We start from the raw sequence: 24,551 nt of genomic DNA on the forward strand, positions 1-24,551 counted from the left end.
GATTGGCATCCATTGGGGGAAGAGGGTGCTGCTTCCAATAGCTCAGATGAGGAGCATCCACAGCAGACATCGACATCGCAACAGCTGTTATCTGGCAGGCCCGGAGCACTCCAAAGACAGGTTCCAAACATCAAAAGAGTTGCTGGACAGCTTGTCCAGAGGGTCAAAAGATCACAGCGTGCTAGGCCGCAAAATGTCTGCCAAAGTAGGAAGAGTGCAGTGTGGCACTTTTTTGAACAAAATCCTCATGATCAGGCCAAGGTTATCTGTAAGAAGTGCGCAAAGACCTTTAGCCGAGGGAAAAATCTGAAAAATTTGAATACCAGTTGCATGCTTAGACATTTAACCAGCATGCACTTGCAAGCGTGGACACAACACCAAACCTCAAGTGCCACATGTGCAACTGATCACAACGAAGGTAGTCAGCAACGCTACATTGTTTCCCCCACTGTAAGCCCACCGGTTAGCACAGCAGCAAATGTTGAGGTGTCGTTGCAAGACCACAGCAGTCAGGGAATCCCACTGTTATATCAACGAAATACTGATTCTAGGCCATCAGAAAGAACACCATCTCCATCACCATCATCAACCCTCTCTCAGTCCGCCCTGTCCACCGCTACTTCCACCATATGCAGCTCTCAAGTCCAGCTCACCCTCCCAGACACTATGAGTAGGTCAAGAAAGTACTCAGTCTCTCATCCGCGTACACTGGGTTTGAACGCCCACATTGCCAAACTAATCTCGTTTGAGATGATGCCCTTTCGGTTGGTGGAAAGCACAGCTTTCCGCGAACTCATGGCCTATGCAGTACCACGCTATGACCTACCCAGTCGCCACTTCTTCTCTCGCAAAGCCATCCCAGCCCTCCACCATCATGTGAAAGACCGCATTGTCCATGCACTCAAGCAGTCAGTGAGCGGAAAGGTGCACCTCACAACTGATGCATGGTCCAGTCGGCATGGCCAGGGCCGTTACGTGTCCATCACTGCGCACTGGGTTAATGTGGTGGATGCAGGGTCCACAGGGGACAGCGGTGGTGGGACAGTGCTGCCTAGCCCACGGTATAGGAAACAGTTGGCTGTAGGCGTTCGACCCTCCTCCTCCTCCTCCAGAAGCGAAAGCTCGTCCACAGAGCGCAGTCGTACGAGCACTCCATCTGCAGCTGCCACTGTTGCACACGATGTGTCCCCCTATCGAGCAGCTAGTGGAAAGCGTCAGCAGGCTGTGTTGCAGATGATGTGTTTGGGCGACAGACACACCACCGAGGTGCTGGCCGAGTACTTGAAGCGACAAACTGAGTCATGGCTGGGCAGTGTACATCTTGAGGCAGGCAAGGTAGTTAGTGATAACGGCCGTAATTTTGTGGCAGCCATAGCCCTTTCAAAACTCAGCCACATACCTTGCTTGGCTCACACCTTGAACCTGGTGGTGCAGTGCTTCCTCAAAAATTATCCGGAGTTAACAGCCCTGCTCCAGAAGGTGCGAAGACTGTGCGCGCACATCCGCCGGTCGCCTGTACACTCCGTTCGTATGCAGAAGCTGCAGCGATTGCTCCACCTTCCCAACCACCGCCTCATTATCGACATTGCAACAAGGTGGAACTCCACCCTGCACATGGTGGAGCGGCTGTGCGAGCAGAGGCAGGCCATAACGCATTTGTGGGAGGATACACGGCCAGGCACTTTGAGAGCAGACATGGAGTTGACAGGTGTGCAGTGGTCGAAGCTGAAAGACCTTTGTAAAGTCCTTCAGTGTTTTGAGGAATGCACACGGCTGGTAAGCGCAGACGACGCCATCCTAAGCATGAGCATCCCACTTATGCGTCTGCTCATGCAAACTTTGACGCACCTTAAGGAGCAGGCGTCTGCAGCCAATGTTGATGAGGAGGAAGAGGAGGAGGGAATCCTTGATAACATTCAGCCATTGTCTGCTCAGGGACCTCTCCTGGACGAGGTGGAGGAAGAAGAGGAGGAGGAGAAGGATGATGGGGATGATTACTTAGGGGAGGAGGATGCATCTCGTGGGGCAAGTGAAAATGTTGGCGTGGCAAGGTCTGGTACAGGGTTTGTGCATGACTGGAGGGATGTGGATTTGCCAGAAAGTGCTCCTCCACCCAGCACTCGCAGTGCATCATTGACACCGGGAACATTGGCCCACATGTCAGATTATGCCTTGCGGATCCTAAAAAGGGACCCCCGCATTGCCAAAATGATGAACGATTACGACTACTGGTTGGCCAGCATCCTGGATCCACGCTATAAAGGCAAAGTCCAAAACATCATGCCACAGGAGAACCTTGACCTAATATTGGCTAATAAACAAGCAACTCTGGTAAATCGGTTGCTTGAGGCATTCCCAGCACACAGCAGCGGTGATGGTTCTCACACGAGCCGTACGGGCCAGGGGCAGCTTGGCAGAGGTGTTCGTGGTGCACACAGCAGAAGTGGCGTTGGAGACAGGGGTTTCATGACAATGTTGTGGACTGATTTTTCAAATACCGCTCACACAACAGGTAATACTGCATCGATGGAAAGTGACAGGAGACAGCAGTTGTCAACTATGGTTACAAACTACTTTTCCTCCCATATCGATGTTCTCCCACACAGGTCATTCCCCTTTGACTATTGGGCCGCTAAACTGGACACCTGGCCTGAATTGGCCCAATATGCCTTACAGGAGCTCGCTTGCCCAGCTGCAAGTGTGCTATCGGAAAGAGTCTTCAGTGCAGCTGGATCAATCCTGACAGAAAAAAGGACCCGTCTGTCAACCCAAAATGTGGATGATCTAACCTTCATTAAAATGAACCACGCATGGGTTTCCAAGGATTTTGTCCCACCTTCCCCTGATGACACATAGGGTGACAGAAAAATGGCTTGCTTTGGTCCACCTCTTCCTGGGACTTCACCTATTTCGCCTTTTGCATCAGCTGAATGTCCAACATCAACATATGCCACTTTCTAAAACTCCCTAACTGTGCTGCCTCCCCCCCATGGCCGGGGTCACCACCTACCGCACGACACCGTGCGAGTGCCGTTGCCCTGGACAGGTGGGTAGGCCGACTCTTGGGCGCGGGCACTGGCACAGGGTCCCTCATAGTGCAATCAAGTGTCTCTGACGGTGGTAGTGCACACCCGCCGTCAGACACACCGCTGTACTATGAGGGGCCCAGTGCCAGTACCGACGCCCACGAGTGGGCCCCCCTTGCTTGGGCAGGGCCCCAGCATTTGCAATCTTTACCTCTCCCTGCTCCTCCGCTGTGTAATCTGGGCCGTCAAATCCGTACTGTGCCTGACACCGTCTGAGCCTGCCTCCTGAGACATATATTTTGAATGTGTACGCTATCCATACATGTTATCCAGGGATACGGTACCCTATCTAACCTTTGTGCAATCACGTGCAATCCATACTGGGCCTAACACCGTCTGAGCCTGCCTCCTGAGACATATATTTTGAATGTGTACGCTATCTATACATGTTATCCAGGGATACGGTACCCTTTCTAACCTTTGTGCAATCACGTGCAATCCATACTGGGCCTAACACCGTCTGAGCCTGCCTCCTGAGACATATATTTTGAATGTGTACGCTATCCATACATGTTATCCAGGGATACGGTACCCTTTCTAACCTTTGTGCAATCACGTGTAATCCATATTGGGCGTGAGAACGGCTGGCGAGCTGTTAAGCAAGCTACAGCACCTGTCCAGACAAGTACAGGGATTCCCTAGCGAGGAGACTTATTTGATTGTTTTCAATGTTGGGACAGCAATTTTTGGGGAGCACTATACTCTGGAGAATGATAGATGGGGCCCACCATACACTGGAACATTCCAAAGGTGGACATCAGACACTGGAGCAGCATTTACAGGGCCCATTATACACTAGAGCATTAGAAATGGGGCCCATTATGTTTGGAGCATTATTTGGGCCCATAAGACAGTGGAGCTTCATCCATGGGGACCAACATATACTGTAGCATTATGTGGAGCTCATCATATACTGTTTCAAACATTATATGGGACCAATGATTCTGTATGGAGAAATAGATGGGCCTCGTCATGAGATGTAAAAAGTGAGGTATTTTTCATTGGACTATACCGCTATTTCTCTGCCGTATCGGAGCATGATGAGTTGTGGTATGTGTTAAAGGGGCGCTCTTTCGCCCAGGGCACATGAAAACCTGGAGCCAGCCCCCCCCCACAGTTTGTAGCCAAATAACCCCCATTTTTCAGTGCGTAACTTGTATTATGAAGTTAATTAAGGGTGACAAGCTTAAGAAAGAAGAATTGATGCTTTTGGCATTCAAATGGGCACTGTAGGTGTGTTTCCTGTCCTCCTCTCACTGCCGACTTTTATTCCCCATTGACTTACATTGGGTTTCGTGTTTCGGGACGACCCCGACTTTTCCCTATAATCGGACGATCTTGCTCGACCCGACTTTTGGAAAAGTCGGGTTTCACGAAACGAAACGCGACCCTAAAAAACCAAAAGTCGCTCAACTCTAATAATTACTAAAGATCCGCTCCTCTAAAGTGGTCACTGATGATAATTACTGAATACTGAAAATTATTGTAAGTTACAAAACTAGTCCGATTGTAGCATGAAATCCAGTGAAGACGTTCGGGCAATGTCCGAGCAAGGAAATGTTTCTCAGATTCTGAGCCGGATTTGTTTCACGCTACATAAATACAGATGTTGTGGGACTTTGGGGGTCTTAGTTTTATCACTCCCGGAGGAGGACCCCTCCACGTTACAAGCCTGTAATGGTAAACTTCACATTTCACGCACTTCCTGCTGAGCAGATTCCTCCACATTTATTTCCCAGGATGAGACGTCTGAGGAAGCGGGTCACACAGCGGGATCTGCTCCAGCTATTTATACACATGTTTCTAGACACGTTTTTCATTTTTAACATCTTATTCAAATGCAGGGTGAATCTAAAGTGTTCTGCGAGAAATGAGATGTGGAGGAAGGCAGGCGGTGCACGACTGTGCAGAGGAAAAAACCACAACGTCTCTGCTCTGGGTTATAGATAGTGATCTTCACCAGAAGAAGGAAAGAAGCAACTGCACCAAGTGTCAAGACATGCAGGCGCCGACGAAATGTTATCTGTATGGAGGCAGAACGAAAGTGACTGTATTCTCCCACACTAGGCAGTATTATAGCAGTTATATTCCTGTACAAAGGAGCAGTATTATAGTAGTTATATTCTTGTACATAGGAGCAGTATTATAGTAGTTATATTCTTGTACATAGGTGCAGTATTATAGTAGTTATATTCTTGTACATAGGAGCAGTATTATAGTAGTTATATTCTTGTACATAGGTGCAGTATTATAGTAGTTATATTCTTGTACATAGGGGCAGTATTATAGCAGTTATATTCTTGTACATAGGGGCAGTACTATAGTAGTTATATTCTTGTACATAGGGGGCAGTATTATAGCAGTTATATTCTTGTACATAGGAGCAGTATTATAGTAGTTATATTCTTGTACATAGGGGGCAGTATTATAGTAGTTATATTCTTGTACATAGGAGCAGTATTATAGTAGTTATATTATTGTACATAGGGGCAGTATTATAGTAGTTATATTCTTGTACATAGGGGGCAGTATTATAGTAGTTATATTCTTATACATAGGGGCAGTATTATAGTAGTTATATTCTTGTACATAGGGGCAGTATTATAGTAGTTATATTCTTGTACATAGGGGGCAGTATTATAGTAGTTATATTCTTGTACATAGGGGCAGTATTACAGTAGTTATATTCTTGTACATAGGAGCAGTATTATAGTAGTTATATTCTTGTACATAGGGAGCAGTATTATAGTAGTTATATTCTTGTACATAGGGAGCAGTATTATAGAAGTTATATTCTTGTACATAGGGGCAGTATTATAGTAGTTATATTCTTGTACATAGGAGCAGTATTATAGTAGTTATATTCTTGTACATAGGGGGCAGTATTATGGTAGTTATATTCTTGTACATAGGAGCAGTATTATAGTAGTTATATTCTTGTACACAGAGGCAGTATTATTGTAATTATATTCTTGTACATAGGGGGCAGTAGTATAGAAGTTATATTCTTGTACATAGGAGCAGTATTATAGTAGTTATATTCTTGTACATAGGAGCAGTATTATAGTAGTTATATTCTTGTACATAGGGGGCAGTATTATAGTAGTTATATTCTTGTACATAGGAGCAGTATTATAGTAGTTATATTCTTGTACATAGGGGCAGTATTATAGTAGTTATATTCTTGTACATAGGAGCAGTATTATAGTAGTTATATTCTTGTACATAGGGGCAGTATTATAGTAGTTATATTCTTGTACATAGGGGCAGTATTATAGTAGTTATATTCTTATACATAGGGGCAGTATTATAGTAGTTATATTCTTGTACATAGGGTCAGTATTATAGTAGTTATATTCTTGTACATAGGGGGCAGTATTATAGTAGTTATATTCTTGTACATAGGGGCAGTATTACAGTAGTTATATTCTTGTACATAGGAGCATTATTATATTAGTTATATTCTTGTACATAGGGAGCAGTATTATAGTAGTTATATTCTTGTACATAGGGAGCAGTATTATAGAAGTTATATTCTTGTACATAGGGGCAGTATTATAGTAGTTATATTCTTGTACATAGGAGCAGTATTATAGTAGTTATATTCTTGTACATAGGGGGCAGTATTATGGTAGTTATATTCTTGTACATATGAGCAGTATTATAGTAGTTATATTCTTGTACACAGAGGCAGTATTATTGTAATTATATTCTTGTACATAGGGGGCAGTAGTATAGAAGTTATATTCTTGTACATAGGAGCAGTATTATAGTAGTTATATTCTTGTACATAGGGAGCAATATTATAGTAGTTATATTCTTGTACATAGGGAGCAGTATTATAGAAGTTATATTCTTGTACATAGGGGCAGTATTATAGTAGTTATATTCTTGTACATATGAGCAGTATTATAGTAGTTATATTCTTGTATATAGAGGCAGTATTATAGTAGTTATATTCCTGTACATAGTGGGCAGTATTATAGTAGTTATATTCTTGTATATAGGAGCAGTATTATAGTAGTTATATTCTTGTACATAGGAGCAGTATTATAGTAGTTATATTCTTGTACATAGGAGCAGTATTATAGTAGTTATATTCTTGTACATAGGAGCACTATTATAGTAGCTATATTCTTGTACATAGGAGCAGTAATATAGTAGTTATATTCTTGTACATAGGGGCAGTATTATAGTAGTTATATTCTTGTACATAGGAGCAGTATTATAGTAGTTATATTCTTGTACATAGGGGCAGTATTATAGTAGTTATATTCTTGTACATAGGAGCACTATTATAGTAGCTATATTCTTGTACATAGGAGCAGTATTATAGTAGTTATATTCTTGTACATAGGAGCAGTATTATAGTAGTTATATTCTTGTACATAGGAGCAGTATTATAGTAGTTATATTCTTGTACATAGGAGCAGTATTATAGTAGTTATATTCTTGTACATAGGGGCAGTATTATAGTAGTTATATTCTTGTACATAGGAGGCAGTATTATAGTAGTTATATTCTTGTACATAGGGGCAGTATTATAGTAGTTATATTCTTGTACATAGGGGGCAGTATTATAGTAGTTATATTCTTGTACATAGGAGCAGTATTATAGTAGTTATATTCTTGTACATAGGAGCAGTATTATAGTAGATATATTCTTGTACATAGGGGCAGTATTATAGTAGTTATATTCTTGTACATAGGGGCAGTATTATAGTAGTTATATTCTTGTACATGGGGCAGTATTATAGTAGTTATATTCCTGTACATAGGAGCAGTATTATAGTAGTTATATTCTTTTACATAGGGGAGTATTATAGTAGTTATATTCTTGTACATAGGGAGCAGTATTATAGTAGTTATATTCTTGTACATAGGGGGCAGTATTATAGTAGTTATATTCTTGTACATAGGAGCAGTATTATAGTAGTTATATTCTTGTACATAGGGGCAGTATTATAGTAGTTATATTCTTGTACATAGGAGGCAGTATTATAGTAGTTATATTTTTGTACATAGGGGCAGTATTATAGTAGTTATATTCTTGTACATAGGGGCAGTATTATAGTAGTTATATTCTTGTACATAGGGGCAGTATTATAGTAGTTATATTCTTGTACATAGGGGCAGTATTATAGTAGTTATATTCTTGTACATAGGAGGCAGTATTATAGTAGTTATATTTTTGTACATAGGGGCAGTATTATAGTAGTTATATTCTTGTACATAGGGGCAGTATTATAGTAGTTATATTCTTGTACATGGAGCAGTATTATAGTAGTTATATTCTTTTACATAGGGGCAGTATTATAGTAGTTATATTCTTGTACATAGGGAGCAGTATTATAGTAGTTATATTCTTGTACATAGGGGGCAGTATTATAGTAGTTATATTCTTGTACATAGGAGCAGTATTATAGTAGTTATATTCTTGTACACAGGAGCAGTATTATAGTAGTTATATTCTTGTACATAGGGGCAGTATTATAGTAGTTATATTCTTGTACATAGCAGTATTATAGTAGTTATATTTTTGTACATAGGGGCAGTATTATAGTAGTTATATTCTTGTACATAGGGGCAGTATTATAGTAGTTATATTCTTGTACATAGAGGAAGTATTATAGTAGTAAGTTGGTGTCAGCTATGAGGTGGCCTAGGGAATGAGAAGTATTCCCCATTACTTCTATGTGTAATTATGAAAACATGGCTAGGAGTCAAGATTAATGAAAAAGACTTACCGTAATTAAATGGTGAGATACCCTCCATAAATCATGAATAACCATCAAGAGAACTCAGAAGAGCTTACATCTCCAAAGAGGTAAGTATAGGTACATGGTATAACTTGAAACAAAAAAATAAATAAAGCCGAGTTTCTGAAAAAGTGCAAAATCACTTTATTACATCATATAACCTAACAAGGCAAAAAGTACATATAGTGAAAACCATATACAAAATACATAAACAATTAAAACCAGTGAATAGTGATGCAACTTATGGCGTGACGAAACAAGCATCAATAATATTTCCATCAGAAAAGTTTTTATGTATAAATGTCATTGAATTCCACAGATGTGGGCAAAAAATGTATATCCCCAAGTAGAGGAGGAGAGGGGAATGTATATAGGCCAATAATGGGGGGGATTAGTGGAATAAATCCATCCACGTGAGCAGAAAAAAGGGGGTCACAGAGGAAAAAGGTGAAAGCACCCACAGGTAATTGAGACACTCATAAAGCCATCAATAGTCCCAGAAAAATCCTCAACTCCAACCAGTAGGCAAAGAATTAGAAAAAGCTACTAAGTAGACAAAAGTGTCCTACCCATATTATGATGCCTGCGCGTCACTCCGAAGCCCCGACGTACGTTTCGTTTCCTGCTTCCTCGGGGGGCAGTGTCAAGCTCTTCTGAGTTCTCTTGATGGTTATTTATGTGTAATTACGGCAGTGATCAGCAGGTTATGGGATTGTTTCTGCTGGAAATACTTTTTGCTATATTAGGATAGGAGATTCGAAGTAACTAGTTTTGAGGGAATTTGTTTGGAAAATGATCGCCAAACATAAATTTGGCATGAATATGGCACATTTAGATTCTTGAGCAGAAACGCAAGAAAAATTTTGTAAAATCGGAAAAAAATTGTTAACATTCGGTAAAACGTGCAGGAAAATATTTGCGTTGCCAAAAAAGTATTTTCAGCACTTTAGCAATGACAATGGTGGTGTATCATGCGCGTTTGGCACGTGTATGATGAGGGGAGGGGGTTTGCAGAGCTCAGAGGCGCGGCGTTCTTGTAAACAGTCATTTTCCCCCCCTAACTTGCGGCTAGCCAATCAGGATGCAGGAAGCAACCAAAATGTCCTGACAATACGACTTGTGTCATTGGCTGCTGAAATCACATGTCCCTCTCCATATAAATAGCGGACATCTTGTTTTAGCGACATTTTGACACTGTAACAGCGCAGAGAGTTGGCTGCTCCTGATGATGGCACTGCTATCAGCAAGATTTGAACTAGTTAGTTAGGCGGTTGTATATCAGTCAGATAGTGGAGCGAGCTACTGTCCAGTGTGGCTGTAAAATTTACCTTCCAGCACCTTTTTTTTCTTTTTCGGACATTACTGAGGTCCACAGACAAAGCCGGCAAGGCGCATGTCCTACAAGTGTGTTGTGCGCTGCTTCTATTGTGCTCCAAGTATGAGTATAGCATTCTAATTAATATTTTTTCACTAGCTAAATGTGAAGCAGCCTGCTGTATCCCACCTTATCATTTTGTGGTGGTGATACAAAACTGTCTGCAGATCTAAGGCACATTAAAAAAAAAAATTTCGGTTGCAGAACATTAGACAGCCCGCCGTATCACACTTTGTCATTTGGTTGGGTTGAAATAAAGCCTGATCCAGAGGCCACAACAAATCCTCCTGTTCCTAGTGTCATACAATCAGGGACCTGACTTTCAAATTGTTTGGAGCATCTCCTATTTGTCATACAGGCCTCATTCACACTCAAACATTTCTTTTTTCTGTGACTAACACGATACAGCATGCCATATTTCAACCTGGAATTTACTGTCACTGAAATTCAGCTGTGTGCAGAGGTGGTGCAGAGTTTAATATCTAAACCTTTGTTGCTCCTACCGCACTATCTGCAGGGCCGGTTTTAGACAAATTGGGGCCCTAGGCAAAATTCAAAGTGGGGCCCACATGTCCATATAAAACGTATATGTTACATCGATATCGGTGTCACCAGTGTTTTCAGTCAGTGTCCCGTCCATGTGCCATCCGTGTTTTCCCAGTATGCATAATGGAAATTAAATTACAAAGCTTCTCATATATTTTGCATGTTAAATACGGACGGCACACGGATGGCACATGTACGGCTCATGGATGGCACACGGACAGCATGTTTTCACGGACCCATAGACTTGTATTGACCCTTGTGATGTGTGCTGCTCGTTAAACACGGACATGAGTGAAGCACCATAGGTCAAATAGGGGACATGTTTCATCAGGCCTTGCTACAGGCCTCAAGGACACCGGGGCTGAACAAACCCTCATCCGTCCTGGACTGGCGACCCCTGAAGAGTTTGTTGAGGGGAAAACCATGACTGTCACAGGGATTGGGGGTACCCGCTGGCCCTTGCCAGTGGCCCGGGTATTCCTTGATTGGGGTGCTGGGAGCGGGGTGAGGGAAGTGGGAGTGTCTGAAAACATGCCCACTGATGTTTTATTGGGGACTGACTTGGGGCGGATGGTTGCATACTACGTCCCTGACACCCTTCCCCAATCTGATAATAAGGGTAACGTTAACCCTGATGATGATGATGATGATGGGAAACTGAATGTGTTACCTGCTAATGACATTATGAGTAATGATGCAACTAGCAACCATTCTTTCCCCAGGAATGATGCTGATGGTGATGTCAATGTGCCAAAGCAATCTGATACATCATCATTCCTAGGGAAAGAATGGTTATCTGTGCCGACTGAACCTGTTAACCCTTTCTTTGAAACGGTAGATGAGTCCACAGGTACCGAATTGCTCAGCCCCGTCACTCTGCGGAGTGAGACGGCTGAGGAACCCCTGGCAGGAGCAAACAACGGTGCTCAAGGAAATGGGGAGGTGCATGGGAAACGTGAGAAAGGTGATGCCCTGCAACTGACCAGTGCCACCGAGGAAGGTAACTGGCCCATAAGTAGCACTGCTCCTGAAGTGTTGGGGGTGGATGGGGAGGTAGAGCCCATGGCAGCACCAGCGGGTGGGTCTGTAGAAATCCCCAGGGAAACAGCATACGTAGCAGCTGTCACACGCCGTCAGAGTGCCCAGATCGCAGGTAGCGCCTTGCGTTCTGGACCCTCTTCTGCTACAGGACAGACTGAACCAGAGGTGAACCCAGAGCAGGTTCCAGAGGGTCCCAGTAAGGAAGGGTCCCTGTTGTCACTTCTGGCATCCTCCAGCAAGTTGTTCCAGGCCGCTCTGCACTCAGATGCGAGCTTGGAGAGGTTGAGACACCTCGCCGAGACGCCCACGTCCGAGTCTGATAAGGAGAGGGTGTTCTGGGAACGAGGAAGGTTGTACCGGGAAACAGTACCCGGAGATTCCCAAAAGGAGTGGTTGAGGGAAAGACAGCTGGTCGTCCCCCTCCAGTTCAGAACTGAGTTGTTGCGGATTGCCCATGAGATTTTACTCGCTGGACACTTGGGGATCAGCAAAACAAAGGCACGGCTGTCTCAACACTTCTATTGACCCAAGATGGGGACAGATGTAACACAATACTGCCACTCCTGTAACACCTGTCAAAAAGTGGGTAAGGCGGGGGCCTGCTCTTAAGGCTCCCCTTATTCCTTTGCTGGTGATAGAGGAGCCTTTCCAGAGAATCGCGGTGGACATTGTAGGCCCGCTGGCCGTCCCCAGCAGCTCCGGAAAGCGATACATTCTCACCGTGGTAGACTACGCTACCCGGTACCAAGAGGCAGTAGTTCTGTCTTCAACCAGGGCAGATAAGGTGGCTGATGCACTGGTGACCATCTTTTCAAGGGTAGGATTTCCCAGGGAGATGCTTACCGATCAAGGGACCCATTTCATGTCTCGCCTAATGGAGGCTCTCTGTAAGAAAATGCAGGTGCAGTACCTGGTATCGAGTGCGTATCTCCCACAGACTAATGGTTTGTGTGAATGCTTCAACGGTACCCTCATGCTGGTTGAGACCCAAGGGCGCGAAAGGGAGCGGTACCTACCACACCTGCTGTTCGCTTACAGAGAAGTTCCGCAGGCCTCGAACGGGTTCTCCCCCTTCGAGCTCCTGTATGGCAGGCGAGTCCGGGGACCCCTTGGGTTGATAAGAGAATCCTGGGAAGATGAGCAAAACCCCACAGAAGTGTCCATCGTGGACAAGATGCAGACCTTGACGCAGTTGGTGCATGACAACATGACGCAGGCTCTGGCTGACCAGAAGCACTGGTACGACCAGAACGCCCGGGAGCGGACCTATCAGGTTGGTCAAAAGGTGTCGGTGCTGGTCCCCGTACCAAAGGATAAGCTTCAGGCAGCCTGGGAAGGCCCATACGTCATCCCCCAATAGCTCAACCCGGTCACCTACGTGGTCACGCTTGACCATGCTCAGGGTAGGCGCAAGGCCTTTCACGTCAACATGCTGAAGGCGCACCACGAACGTGAAGCTTGCGTCCTACCGGCCTGCAACCTGCCCGAGGATGGGGAGGAAGATCCCCTCCTGGACATGCTGGCCCAAGCCAAGGCCAATGGGTCCATTGAGGACAAGGAGATAAGTGGGTTATGAATGGGTAACCGAGGAGAAAAAGGCAAAACAAGCAAAGTCACAGAAAACCAGAGAGGTTGGTAACTATGCAGATTGCAGATCCCTGATCCTACCACACAACTAGCAGCAGCCGTGGAGCGTACCTACGATGATCCTAGACGCCTCATCAAGGCCGGAGGACTAAATAAGCCTAAAGCAAGAAAAGTGGAAAACTAACTGCCCCAGAGCAGACCCCCAAGGAAAGACAGCTGTTGTGAGTTCATTTTCCCCTTCGTCACTGAGGTCTGGTGAACTCCCTATTCTGGTAAAGGAAGGTAATGAGCCTGATTATCAGGCACCTGAGCCTAATGAGGATGACTGGCTGAGTGGAGTCACGGACTGGATATAAGGCTGCCGACGCCCTTCTGCCCTGCGGGTGATTTCTCTGTGGACTTCTAGGACACCAGTCTGATTCTTGCTCCTCTAAAGCTAAGTTTTCTGCTTTGCCTGTTAGCATTGGTGTTTTGTTTTTGTTTTCCTTGCTTTTCTGGATTCTGCCATTCCCTGCTGGGGTGAGCTGAATCTCCTTTTGCCGGTTGCTCTGTCTTCAGAATATTCCTGAGTACTGACATAGCCTTTTTCACTGTCAGTCTGTTGGCTCTTATTTTCATAGGGTTTTTCACGGATTGCAGACAGCAGCCTTCCTGTCCTTTCCTATCTAGTTAGCTTGGGCCCCGTCTTTGCTCAGTCTATCTTTCTGTCTGTGTTTGTGTTTTCATCTTGCTTCACCGTCATTATATGTTGGGGGCTGCCTGTTGCTTTGGGGTCTGCTCTGGGGCAGTTTAGATTTCCCCTTTCTTTCTTTAGGCCTATTTAATTCTCCGGCTGTGATCGAGGGGTCTAGGGCATCGTAGGAACCCCCAACGGCTACTGTTAGTTGTTGTGGATAGGATCAGGGGTCTGCAATCCGATAGCTGCCAACCTCTCTGGTTTTCTGGACTTAGCTAGCATTTCTGTTTTTGCCTCCTACGGTGACTCAATCATAACAGAATCACCCGCCATACCGCAGATCCTAGGGTACTCAATAGCAGGAAAGAATTGTGTTTAAAAAAAAAAAAAAAAAAGGTGTGTATATTCTTTTCTCTATATCTCTGAGGCCGTAGGGGGAATTTTTTTTTTTCTCTCAATGGAGATAAAGCAATTGTCTGATCGTGTGGAGCAGCTCGCTGCGGAAGAGCGGGGAATTTCCGCCTACCTTGCTCGTTCGCATGCTGTTGAACCAAAGATCCCTACACCTGATGTATTTTTTGGGGATCGATCTAAATTTTTGAGTTTCAAAAATAATTGTAAATTATTTTTTGCCTTGAAGCCTAACTCGTCAGGGAGCTCCACGCAGCAGGTTAAAATTGTCATCTCTTTGCTGCGTGGCGATCCCCAGGATTGGGCGTTTTCTTTGAAACCAGATGATCCTATTCTGACTAATGTGAACGCATTCTTTCAAGCTTTGGGGTTGTTGTATGACGAACCTAATGCTATTGATCAGGTTGAAAAGACTCTGTTGGCATTGAACCAGGGTCGAGATTCTGCAGAGTTGTACTGTCAAAAGTTCCGAAAGTGGGCGGTCCTTACTACCTGGAATGATAATGCCTTGGCTGCTCTCTTTCGGAAGGGTTTGTCAGAAGCCGTAAAAGATACTATGGTGGGATTTCCTGTTCCCTCTGGTCTGGACGATTCTAAGTCATTAGCCATTCAGGTTGATCGGCGTTTAGGTGAACGCAGGATTGCACGAGAGGTGTTGCCACCGGTTGAACAGACGTCTGAACCTATGCAATGTGATAGAGTTTTGTCTAAGGCGCAACGTCAGGAGTTCAGAAGGCGTAATAAGCTGTGTTTTTTCTGTGGAGATGCCTTGCATATTATTTCTGTTTGTCCTAAATGAGAGAAACGCTTTGCACACACGTTTTCTGTTGGTGGTGTTCAACCTAAGTTTCTTCAGGCAATTACTCTGATCTGCTCCCTGTCCACATTTTCCACCAAGGCTTTTGTGGATTCGGGAGCAGCGCTAAACCTAATGGACTTGGATTTTGCTAAACGTTGTGGATTTCCGATGACACCTCTGCAGACGCCTATCCCTTTGAGGGGGATTGCTGCTACTCCTTTGGCTAAAAATAAACCTCAGTTTTGGACCCAGGTGGTCATGCGGGTCCCCCCAGACCATCAAGAAAATTGCAGATTTTTGGTGTTGCATGGTCTGCATGATGCCGTTGTTCTGGGGTTTCCCTGGTTGCAAATTCATAATCCAGTTTTGGATTGGAAATCTGTGTCTGTGGTGAGTTGGGGTTGTCGGTGTGCCTTTAGTGAGGCTCCGGTTTTTTCCACCTCTCCTCAGTCGCATGATGTTCCTGACTTTTTGGCGGACTTTTATGATGTATTTAGTGAGAATGAGTCTGCGTCCTTGCCTCCTCATAGGAGTTATGACTGTGCAATTGAACTAAGCCCGGGATGTAAATTTCCCAAGGGTCGGCTCTTCAATTTATCTGTACCCGAGCACGAGGCTATGCAGTCCTATATTAAGGAGGCGTTGGAGAAGGGTCATATTAGACCATCCTCTTCACCCTTAGGTGCCGCTTTTTTTTTTGTGGCCAAAAAGGATGGTTCTTTAAGGCCTTGTATTGATTATCGTGCCCTCAATAAAATTACTATTAAATATCAGTATCCGTTACCCCTGATTTCGGATCTATTCTCTAGAGTTAGAGGTGCTTGCTGGTTTACCAAGCTTGACCTCAGGGGGGCGTATAATCTTATCCGCATTAAGCAGGGGGATGAATGGAAGACGGCGTTTAATACTCCGGAGGGACATTTTGAGTACCTGGTGATGCCTTTTGGGCTCACTAATGCCCCTTCTGTCTTCCAGTGCTTCATGAACGATATTTTCCGAGACTTTGTCGATAAATTTTTGATTATCTCTCTGGATGATATTTTGATCTTCTCCAAGGATTGGGATTCTCATGTGGAACATATTCGGACTGTGTTCCGGATCTTGAGGGAGAATTCCCTGTATGTCAAAGGATCGAAATGCCTTTTTGGAGTACAGAGGATTTCATTTTTGGGATTTATTTTGTCTCCGTCAACTATTGAAATGGACCCGGCCAAGGTACAGGCCATTTATGATTGGGTTCAGCCCACTTCTTTGAAGGCCCTCCAGAAGTTTTTGGGTTTTGCTAATTTTTATCGGAAATTTATTGCAAAATTTTCTAGTATTGCCAAGCCATTGACTGATCTGACTAAGAAGGGTGCTGATGTGTTGAATTGGTCTCCGGAGGCTGTTGCTTCCTTTCAGGAGCTGAAGCGAAGATTTACCTCCGCCCCGATTTTGCAGCAACTTGATGTCTCACTCCCGTTCCAGGTAGAGGTGGATGCTTCTGAGATTGGTGCAGGAGCTGTTTTGTCCCAAAAGGATCCTGTAACATCTAAAATGAATCCCTGTGCTTTCTTTTCCCGAAAGTTCTCTCCATCTGAACGTAACTATGATGTGGGGAATCGGGAACTGTTGGCCATGAAATGGGCATTTGAGGAGTGGAGACATTGGTTGGAGGGAGCTAAACATCAAGTTGTGGTCCTCACTGACCACAAGAATTTGATTTACCTAGAGTCGGCTAAATGCTTGAACCCTAGACAGGCTAGGTGGGCCTTGTTTTTTACACGTTTTGATTTTGTGGTCTCTTTTCTTCCTGGAACTAAGAATGTCAAGGCAGACGCCCTCTCTAGGAGTTTCTTTGCTGATTCTCCTGTGGTGACCAAGCCTGCTACCATCTTAGGCGAAGGGGTAGTTCTTTCTGCCATCTCACCCGATTTGAGACTTGCTCTGCAAGAGTTCCAGGAGGACAAACCTGAGCGTTGTCCCAGTGGAAAGTTTTATGTTCCTGACCAGTGAAAGAAGAGAGTGATGTCTGAAGTTCATTGCTCTGCATTGGCTGGTCATCCAGGTATTTTTGGTACTAGAGATCTGGTGAGTCGCTCTTTTTGGTGGCCCACCTTGTCTCATGATGTCAGGAATTTTGTGCAGTCCTGTGGGACTTGCTCCCGGTCTAAATCTTGTTCTCGCTCTAGTGGGTTGTTGATGCCTTTGCCGGTCCCCAGGAGGCCATGGACCCATATTTCAATGGATTTCATCTCTGATATGCCGGTCTCTCAAAGAATGACTGTTATTTGGGTGATTTGTGATAGGTTCTCTAAGATGGTTCATCTTGTACCACTCCCTAAGTTGCCGTCTTCCTCTGAGTTGGTGCCCCTGTTTTTGCAACAGGTGGTTCGCTTACACGGGATTCCTGAGAACATTGTATCTGACAGAGGAGATCAGTTTGTGTCTAGATTTTGGAGGACCTTCTGTTCCAAGCTGGGAATTCAGTTGTCCTTCTCCTCTGCTTTTCACCCTCAGACCAATGGGCAGACAGAGAGAACAAACCAGACCTTGGAGTCGTATTTGAGATGTTTTATTTCCGCTGATCAGGATGATTGGGTTTCATTTTTGCCCTTGGCCGAATTTGCTTTAAATAATAGAGCTAGTTCTGCCACTTTGATGTCACCTTTTTTTTTGTAACTTTGGGTTTCATCCTCGATTTTCTTCAGGGCAGGTGGAGCCTTCTGCCTGCCCAGGTGTTGACACTGTGGTGGAGAGAATGCACCAGATCTGGGACCAAGTGGTGGATAAGTTATCTCTCTCCCAGGAAAAGGCCCAGCGGTTTTCCAATCGACATAGGACCATTGGTCCCCAGTTTAAGATTGGTGATATGGTGTGGTTATCATCAAAAAATATTGCTATGAAGGTGGCTTCTCCTAAGTTTAAGCCTAGATTTATTGGACCTTACAAAATTTTTGAGATTATTAATCCGGTCTCTTTTCGTTTGGCTCTTCCTGTCACATTTAAAATCCATAATGTGTTCCATAAGTCCTTATTGAAGAGGTTTGTTGAACCAGTTGTTCCTGGAGTGGCACCTCCAGACCCTGTATTGGTTGAAGGTAACATGGAATATGAGGTAGAGAAAATACTGGATTCCCGTCTGGCTAGACGGAGACTCCAGTATTTGGTTAAGTGGAAGGGTTATGGTCAGGAGGATAATTCCTGGGTCTCTGCCTCTGATATTCATGCCAAAAGATTGGTGCGTGCCTTTCATCGGTCTCACCCTGATCGCCCTGGTGGCGTGGTTGAGGGTTCGGTGACCCCTCCTCAAGGGGGAGGTACTGTTGTGCGTTCATTTTCCCCTTCGTCACTGAGGTCTGGTGAACTCCCTATTCTGGTAAAGAAAGGTAATGAGCCTGATTATCAGGCACCTGAGCCTAATGAGGATGACTGGCTGAGTGGAGTCACGGACTGGATATAAGGCTGCCGACGCCCTTCTGCCCTGCGGGTGATTTCTCTGTGGACTTCTAGGACAGCAGTCTGATTCCTGCTCCTCTAAAGCTGTTTTCTGCTTTGCCTGTTAGCATTGGTGTTTTGTTTTTGTTTTCCTTGCTTTTCTGGATTCTGCCATTCCCTGCTGGGGTGAGCTGAATCTCCTTTTGCCGGTTGCTCTGTCTTCAGAATATTCCTGAGTACTGTCATAGCTTTTTTGAAGCCTAGCGTCTTCATGGCCTTTTTCACTGTCAGTCTGTTGGCTCTTATTTTCATAGGGTTTTTCACGGATTGCAGACAGCAGCCTTCCTGTCCTTTCCTATCTAGTTAGCTTGGGCCCCGTCTTTGCTCAGTCTATCTTTCTGTCTGTGTTTGTGTTTTCATCTTGCTTCACCGTCATTATATGTTGAGGGCTGCCTATTGCTTTGGGGTCTGCTCTGGGGCAGTTTAGATTTCCCCTTTCTTTCTTTAGGCCTATTTAATTCTCCGGCTGTGATCGAGGGGTCTAGGGCATCGTAGGAACCCCCCACGGCTACTGTTAGTTGTTGTGGATAGGATCAGGGGTCTGCAATCCGATAGCTGCCAACCTCTCTGGTTTTCTGGACTTAGCTAGCATTTCTGTTTTTGCCTCCTACGATGACTCAATCATAACAGACAGCCCCCACACATGTATTGACGGTGAAACAAGATGAAAGCACAAACACAGGCAGGAAAATAGGCTAAGCAAATGATGGGGACCAAACTAACTAGAAAGGAAAGGAAAGGGAAAGACACTGTCTGCAACCTGCAAAAAACCCTACAAAAATAATGTCCAACACTTCTGATAGCAAAATTAACCCTGAAGTCACTAGACTTCTCCCACTATATCAGCACTCTAAAATATTCTGAGACAGAGCAAAAAGAGGCCAAACTAGTAAGGGACAAAAAAGCAAATTGGCAAATACAGATAAATAAGAGTGGAAATTCAGCACAGCCCCCAGCCGGGGCTGGCTGACCACACAAAAAAATAAATAGACCAACAAAATCAAGTGTGAACATTAGCAGAAAAACTTAGCTTTAGATGACTGGAACAGAGCTGAAAACCAAGAGCTGACAAGCCAGAAGGAATCACCAGCAACTGAATAGGGTGTCGGCTGTCTTAAATCCAATCTGAGACTCCTGAGGTCCAATCGTCATCATCATTCTCAGGTGGCAGATCTCCACCGATCAAATCAGCCTCACTACCTCCTGTTACCACCAGAGGGAGTCTGGAAGGAGAACTCACAAATGGTGAATCAGAGAAAGAACTCACAACATAAGTGGTTTGCTAACCGTATCCCAGCGGTCGCAGTTGGTGGCCACCCTGGAACCCTTCCGGGCCCTGTTCACCAACCGACCTGGGAGGACGGAGTTAGTGGTTCATGAGGTGGACACCGGGAATCATGCCCCACTACGGCGAACACCTTATCGGATCTCTGAGGAGGTGCAACAGGTCATGCGCCAAGAGGTCGATGAGATGTTAAGGCTGGGGGTGATCCAAAAGCGCGTGGGCCTCAACCGGTAGTCCTCGTGCCAAAAAAGGATAAAACACCCGGTTCTGCGTGGATAAGCGGGGGCTCAATGCCATCACCACCTCTGATGGACACCCGATGCCGCGCATCGAGGATCTGCTTGAGCGGTTGGCAAGGCACATATCCATCATGGATTTGAGTCGGGGATACTGGCATATCCCCCTGAGCTCTGAGGCGCAGGAGAAATCCACCTTTATCACTCCCTTTGGACTGTACGAGTCCACAGTCATGCCCTTCGGCATGAAAAATGCCCCTGCCACTTTCCAGCAGATGGTCAACCACCTGCTCCGGGGACTGGAGGAGTACATGGTGGCGTACTTGGACGACATCGCCATCTTCAGTTCCACCTGGGAAGAACACCTTCAGCATCTCCAGGAGATGCTCAAGCGTTTTCACCAGGCAGGCCTGACTATCAAGCCGGGAAAGTGCCAGATGGGCATGAGCGAGGTCCACTACCTGGGTCACCGGGTAGGCGGGGGTTCCATGAGTCCGGAGCCAGAGAAAGTGGATGCAATCACGTCCTGGCCCACCCCCGGGCCCAGGAAACAGGTGCTGTCCTTCGAGGACGGACCCACTAATGTGCACACAGATGTGGGCCGACAGGCCAGGCCTCCTTAGCACCCTCTAAAAGGGGGAGGTGTAATCTTAAGATATGTCGGTAAAGTATGATGTTTCTGGAACATTCTAGAATCTCCCATTGCTAATCTTCTGATGACATTGTAGACTGTCAGCTTGCAGCATCCCCCTTCCCCCCTTCCTTAACAGCTTTGACTTCCTCTACAAGCATTTGGCCCCTCTCCACAGCTAGGAATGTTAATTAAGCTGAGTGAAAGCATTTCTTTGTTCCCAAACATGCAGCCGAATGAAAAGTATGAGAGATAAACAAAGCTATCATGGGCCCCGGTCGCGGCAGAAAAATGAAACGGACATTTCTGTGATTTGAGTAGACCCAGCTTCGCTACGGTGGCTCTTGCGAAGTTCTCGGACCTCCAGAAACTGAGATATGGATTGCTCCCAAATGGAGTGTCCTATCTAGTGCATGTTTGATGTTGTCATATTGGATTCGATAAATTACAAACAATGATACCCTATGTGTGTTTATATGAGCTTTTCTCGTCTAGATATAGATAGTATAAGTTTTACAGTGAGATTGCAACTTGGAGAAAGGGGGGGTGAACTTACCCAGACTGCCCCTTTTGTGATGTAACCAACCCTAGGCTATAAGGTATTCCCTCCCAAATTTCAGTCAGTTGGAGTTGTAGTTTTCATGCTGACAAGACCTGCAGATGTCTTGGGATGTCTGGCCCCTCCCCCAAGCCACATGGGTTGCGTAAAGAACAATATGCAACTGTAAGTGTAATTTCTGTCTTTTCCTCCATGTTGTTTCATATTCACAATGTACATATTTAATGTCTTAACTTTGTAACAATTTTTATCTATGTAATCACTGCCCTCCTTTTTGGGAATAAATGATAAATCTATTAGTGTGTCTCCATGCTCTAAGAAACAAACATGTGCCTTTAGATAATTACGCTATTGCTTGGGTTGGCTTCGACCCCTCCATTAAGTCTATAACTTAAGCGGAGAAACCAGGAGCTGGTGGCAGCGTGGTGTGTACGGTTGGTTGGGCTAGTTGGCAGTACGGAAGGGTCTTATATTGCTGAATGAGAGTGGCTGAGGCCACAGCATTGATAATTCCCTTACTGCAGTAGTCTAATTGTCTGTGCGCAACAAGCAGCCCGTCCGTCGACTAATTATCCTAGGTGCAGTTCCCTGACTGACCTGAGGGTAAGGGGGGCACCGGAGAGCTGTGCGTTCCAAAGTGGAACTGAGAGAGTGGGACATACATAAATCCCCGCAGTTCTTGGAAGGTTGTTAGCAGTGGTGGGGCATCCAAAATACCCCCCTGCGATAAATTGTTAGGGCAAGATTAGCTTGCTGTGTATGTTTTGTCACATGGTACCAGTGGCGGGATAACTAAGATAAGCCCCCACTGTGCCTGTGATAGCCGTGTGCCGACAGTGTGTCGCATCCCTCCGTCCACTGATACACCCGTGTCAGTGGTGGGATTGTGACAGATTGGTGGCACGGGGTGCGCTTCCGTCACACCAGTTAACAGGTTGATATGCGATGTGCTGACACAGTGGAATTCCACTCTGCACATGTTGCAGCAACTGTGGCAGCAGCAACGAGCTCTGACGCAGTATGTCATGTCATATAGCCTGAGCCAATGAAGTACAGACGTGGCGCATATCACGGTTACAGAGTGGGCACAGATTAAGGACCTCTGCTCCCTTCTGCACAGTTTCGAAATTGCTACTAAGATGGTTAGCGCTGACGCCATCATCAGCATCACTATTTCGGTCATCTATATGCTGGAGTAGACTTTTAATAGCCTGCAGGAGGAGATGGTGGTCCCAGTAGAAGAGGAGGAAGCAGAGGAGGATGCGGAAGGGATAACATTGTCTCTAAGTTCAAGACTGTCGTCACACAGGCGGGTGCCAAGGGAGGGTGGATTACTGCGATCGAGGGGGGCTGGTGATAACAGATAAACTTATCAAAGGTGCAAGATCCGAGGAACAAATGGAGGAAGAAGAGGTGATGGGCAAGCAACTGTCAGATGAAAAGGACAATCCTCCCCTCTCTATTGATAGTGGTTGGCAGGAGGGGATGGAGGAAACAAGCTTCATTGTTACCCTACCACCAACACAGCATGGGCTTGAACTAGGGTGAAACATTATGGCTCCTTAAGGGACCACGGCTTCATCAGTGTTTTTTGCTATTTTCTATGCCCTCGGTGCCTTCATTGTAAGTGCACTTGGCACCATTATAATGCTATTATATACATGTACATTGACATTTATGATAGCAGAGTAATAGTGAGCACATTGACATCATGATTGTGATGTTGTGCCTCTTCATTCCTGAAGACCACTTCTAACCTTTTTTGTGTTTGCTCCATTGTTCCTCCAAGATTGATGGACAGATCCTGAAATACGACCAAGACCAGGGTCCTGGCATGGGTTAATGAGGCCCTCTGCTGCTCCCATTAGTTTTTGTCTACCCATGTAATAGGGCAGTAAATATTCATGGGCAGCTCCAGTTTTGCTTCTTATAAGACTTATATAATGTTTTTCAGCCATTTTTCCTACACTTCTAAGAAGTAAGAATTGTCCAAAGCTGGAAACGTCTTGTACGCCTCCCGTCCTGGTGACAACACTCACCTCCAGTCCTGGATATCGGGCAGAAACTCACCTTTGAATATGAATTTTGCCTGTGAACATCGATAATACAACCACTCCAGAAAACACCTTTCCTTCAGAGATAAGTTATGGTGGCTCTCGATGAAATCCCACAGAATTATGTCTTTGTAAAAGAAAGCTTCTTCAATCAACCTCATCATTTGCCTCTTCCTTCCAGAGGTTGCCATCAGAAACACCGGCTTAAAGGTGTAGCCACCAATCTCTCTCTCTTTGGCCCATGTCTTTCGGAGGGAATCTCGGCGATTTCTGGCCCTTGGATGGGACTTCACTGCCATCAGAACTAGGGGGTAGTCTGTGCGGCAATATCCTAATAGCCCTATGACGGCTCGACATCGATAGTTCTGGAGACCTGGGTAAGCCTTTTTGTATTCAGAGAAGTCTAAGAAGAAGCTAAAGTTTGTGTCATAGAGAGTAGCAGAACGACGGAGAGATGGAGGAGAGCTGAGGTTGGCCGGGATTGGATCCTGTAAGTCTGGAATTTCCTCTATTGGCTGCTCTTCCACTATAATCCAGGCAAGAAGAGTGAGGGTGCAAAAAAGGGCAAGTGAGAGGCCGGCAATGATGGAACGTCGTCGTCGCATCAATACCTGTGAAGACAAAGGCTCTTAATGATCATCTCTCCACCGCAGACATGTATAGTGTATCTTACATCCGTCCGTCTATGTAGTCATACTTAGAGGAACGGTGGTTACACGTAATTTACAAGTATCAGTCACAAACCAGGGTGTAAGGAGCAAAACGCCTGTGAGTCAAGTCACACCGATGACATCACACACTCAAGCTATTGTGTTTTCTATAGTTGTGACATCACAGGTCGTCAAATACTACTATATACAGTGTAATGCAAGTGATGTACAGGCAGAATGAATATAGGAAGAGTAGGGGGCGAGAGATGTACAGGCAGGATGGATATAGGTAGAGTAGGGTGTGAGGGATGTACAGGCAGAACGAATATAGGCAGGGTAGGGGGCGAGAGATGTACAGGCAGGATGGATATGGGCAGAG

At 45.2% G+C, this 24,551-nt stretch overlaps 1 protein-coding gene across 1 annotated transcript in view; it reads right to left on the bottom strand.

Moving 5' to 3' along the window:
* LOC141050181 (UDP-GlcNAc:betaGal beta-1,3-N-acetylglucosaminyltransferase 7-like) overlaps positions 1–24,150 on the bottom strand; it is a gene marked incomplete at its 5' end in the record, with an annotated part of 58,709 nt that extends 34,559 nt beyond the window's left edge. Inside the window, one exon of the mRNA XM_073547012.1 lies at positions 23,539–24,150. Within this exon, the coding sequence (XP_073403113.1) occupies positions 23,539–24,150 (612 nt within the window). The remainder of the gene's footprint in view (positions 1–23,538) is intronic.
* Between the last annotated feature and the right edge of the window lie 401 nt (positions 24,151–24,551).

The sequence above is a fragment of the Dendrobates tinctorius genome, unplaced genomic scaffold (genome assembly GCF_039654945.1).
Source record: "Dendrobates tinctorius isolate UK_male_01 unplaced genomic scaffold, ASM3965494v1 ptg000151l, whole genome shotgun sequence".
Classification (NCBI taxonomy): domain Eukaryota; kingdom Metazoa; phylum Chordata; class Amphibia; order Anura; family Dendrobatidae; genus Dendrobates; species Dendrobates tinctorius.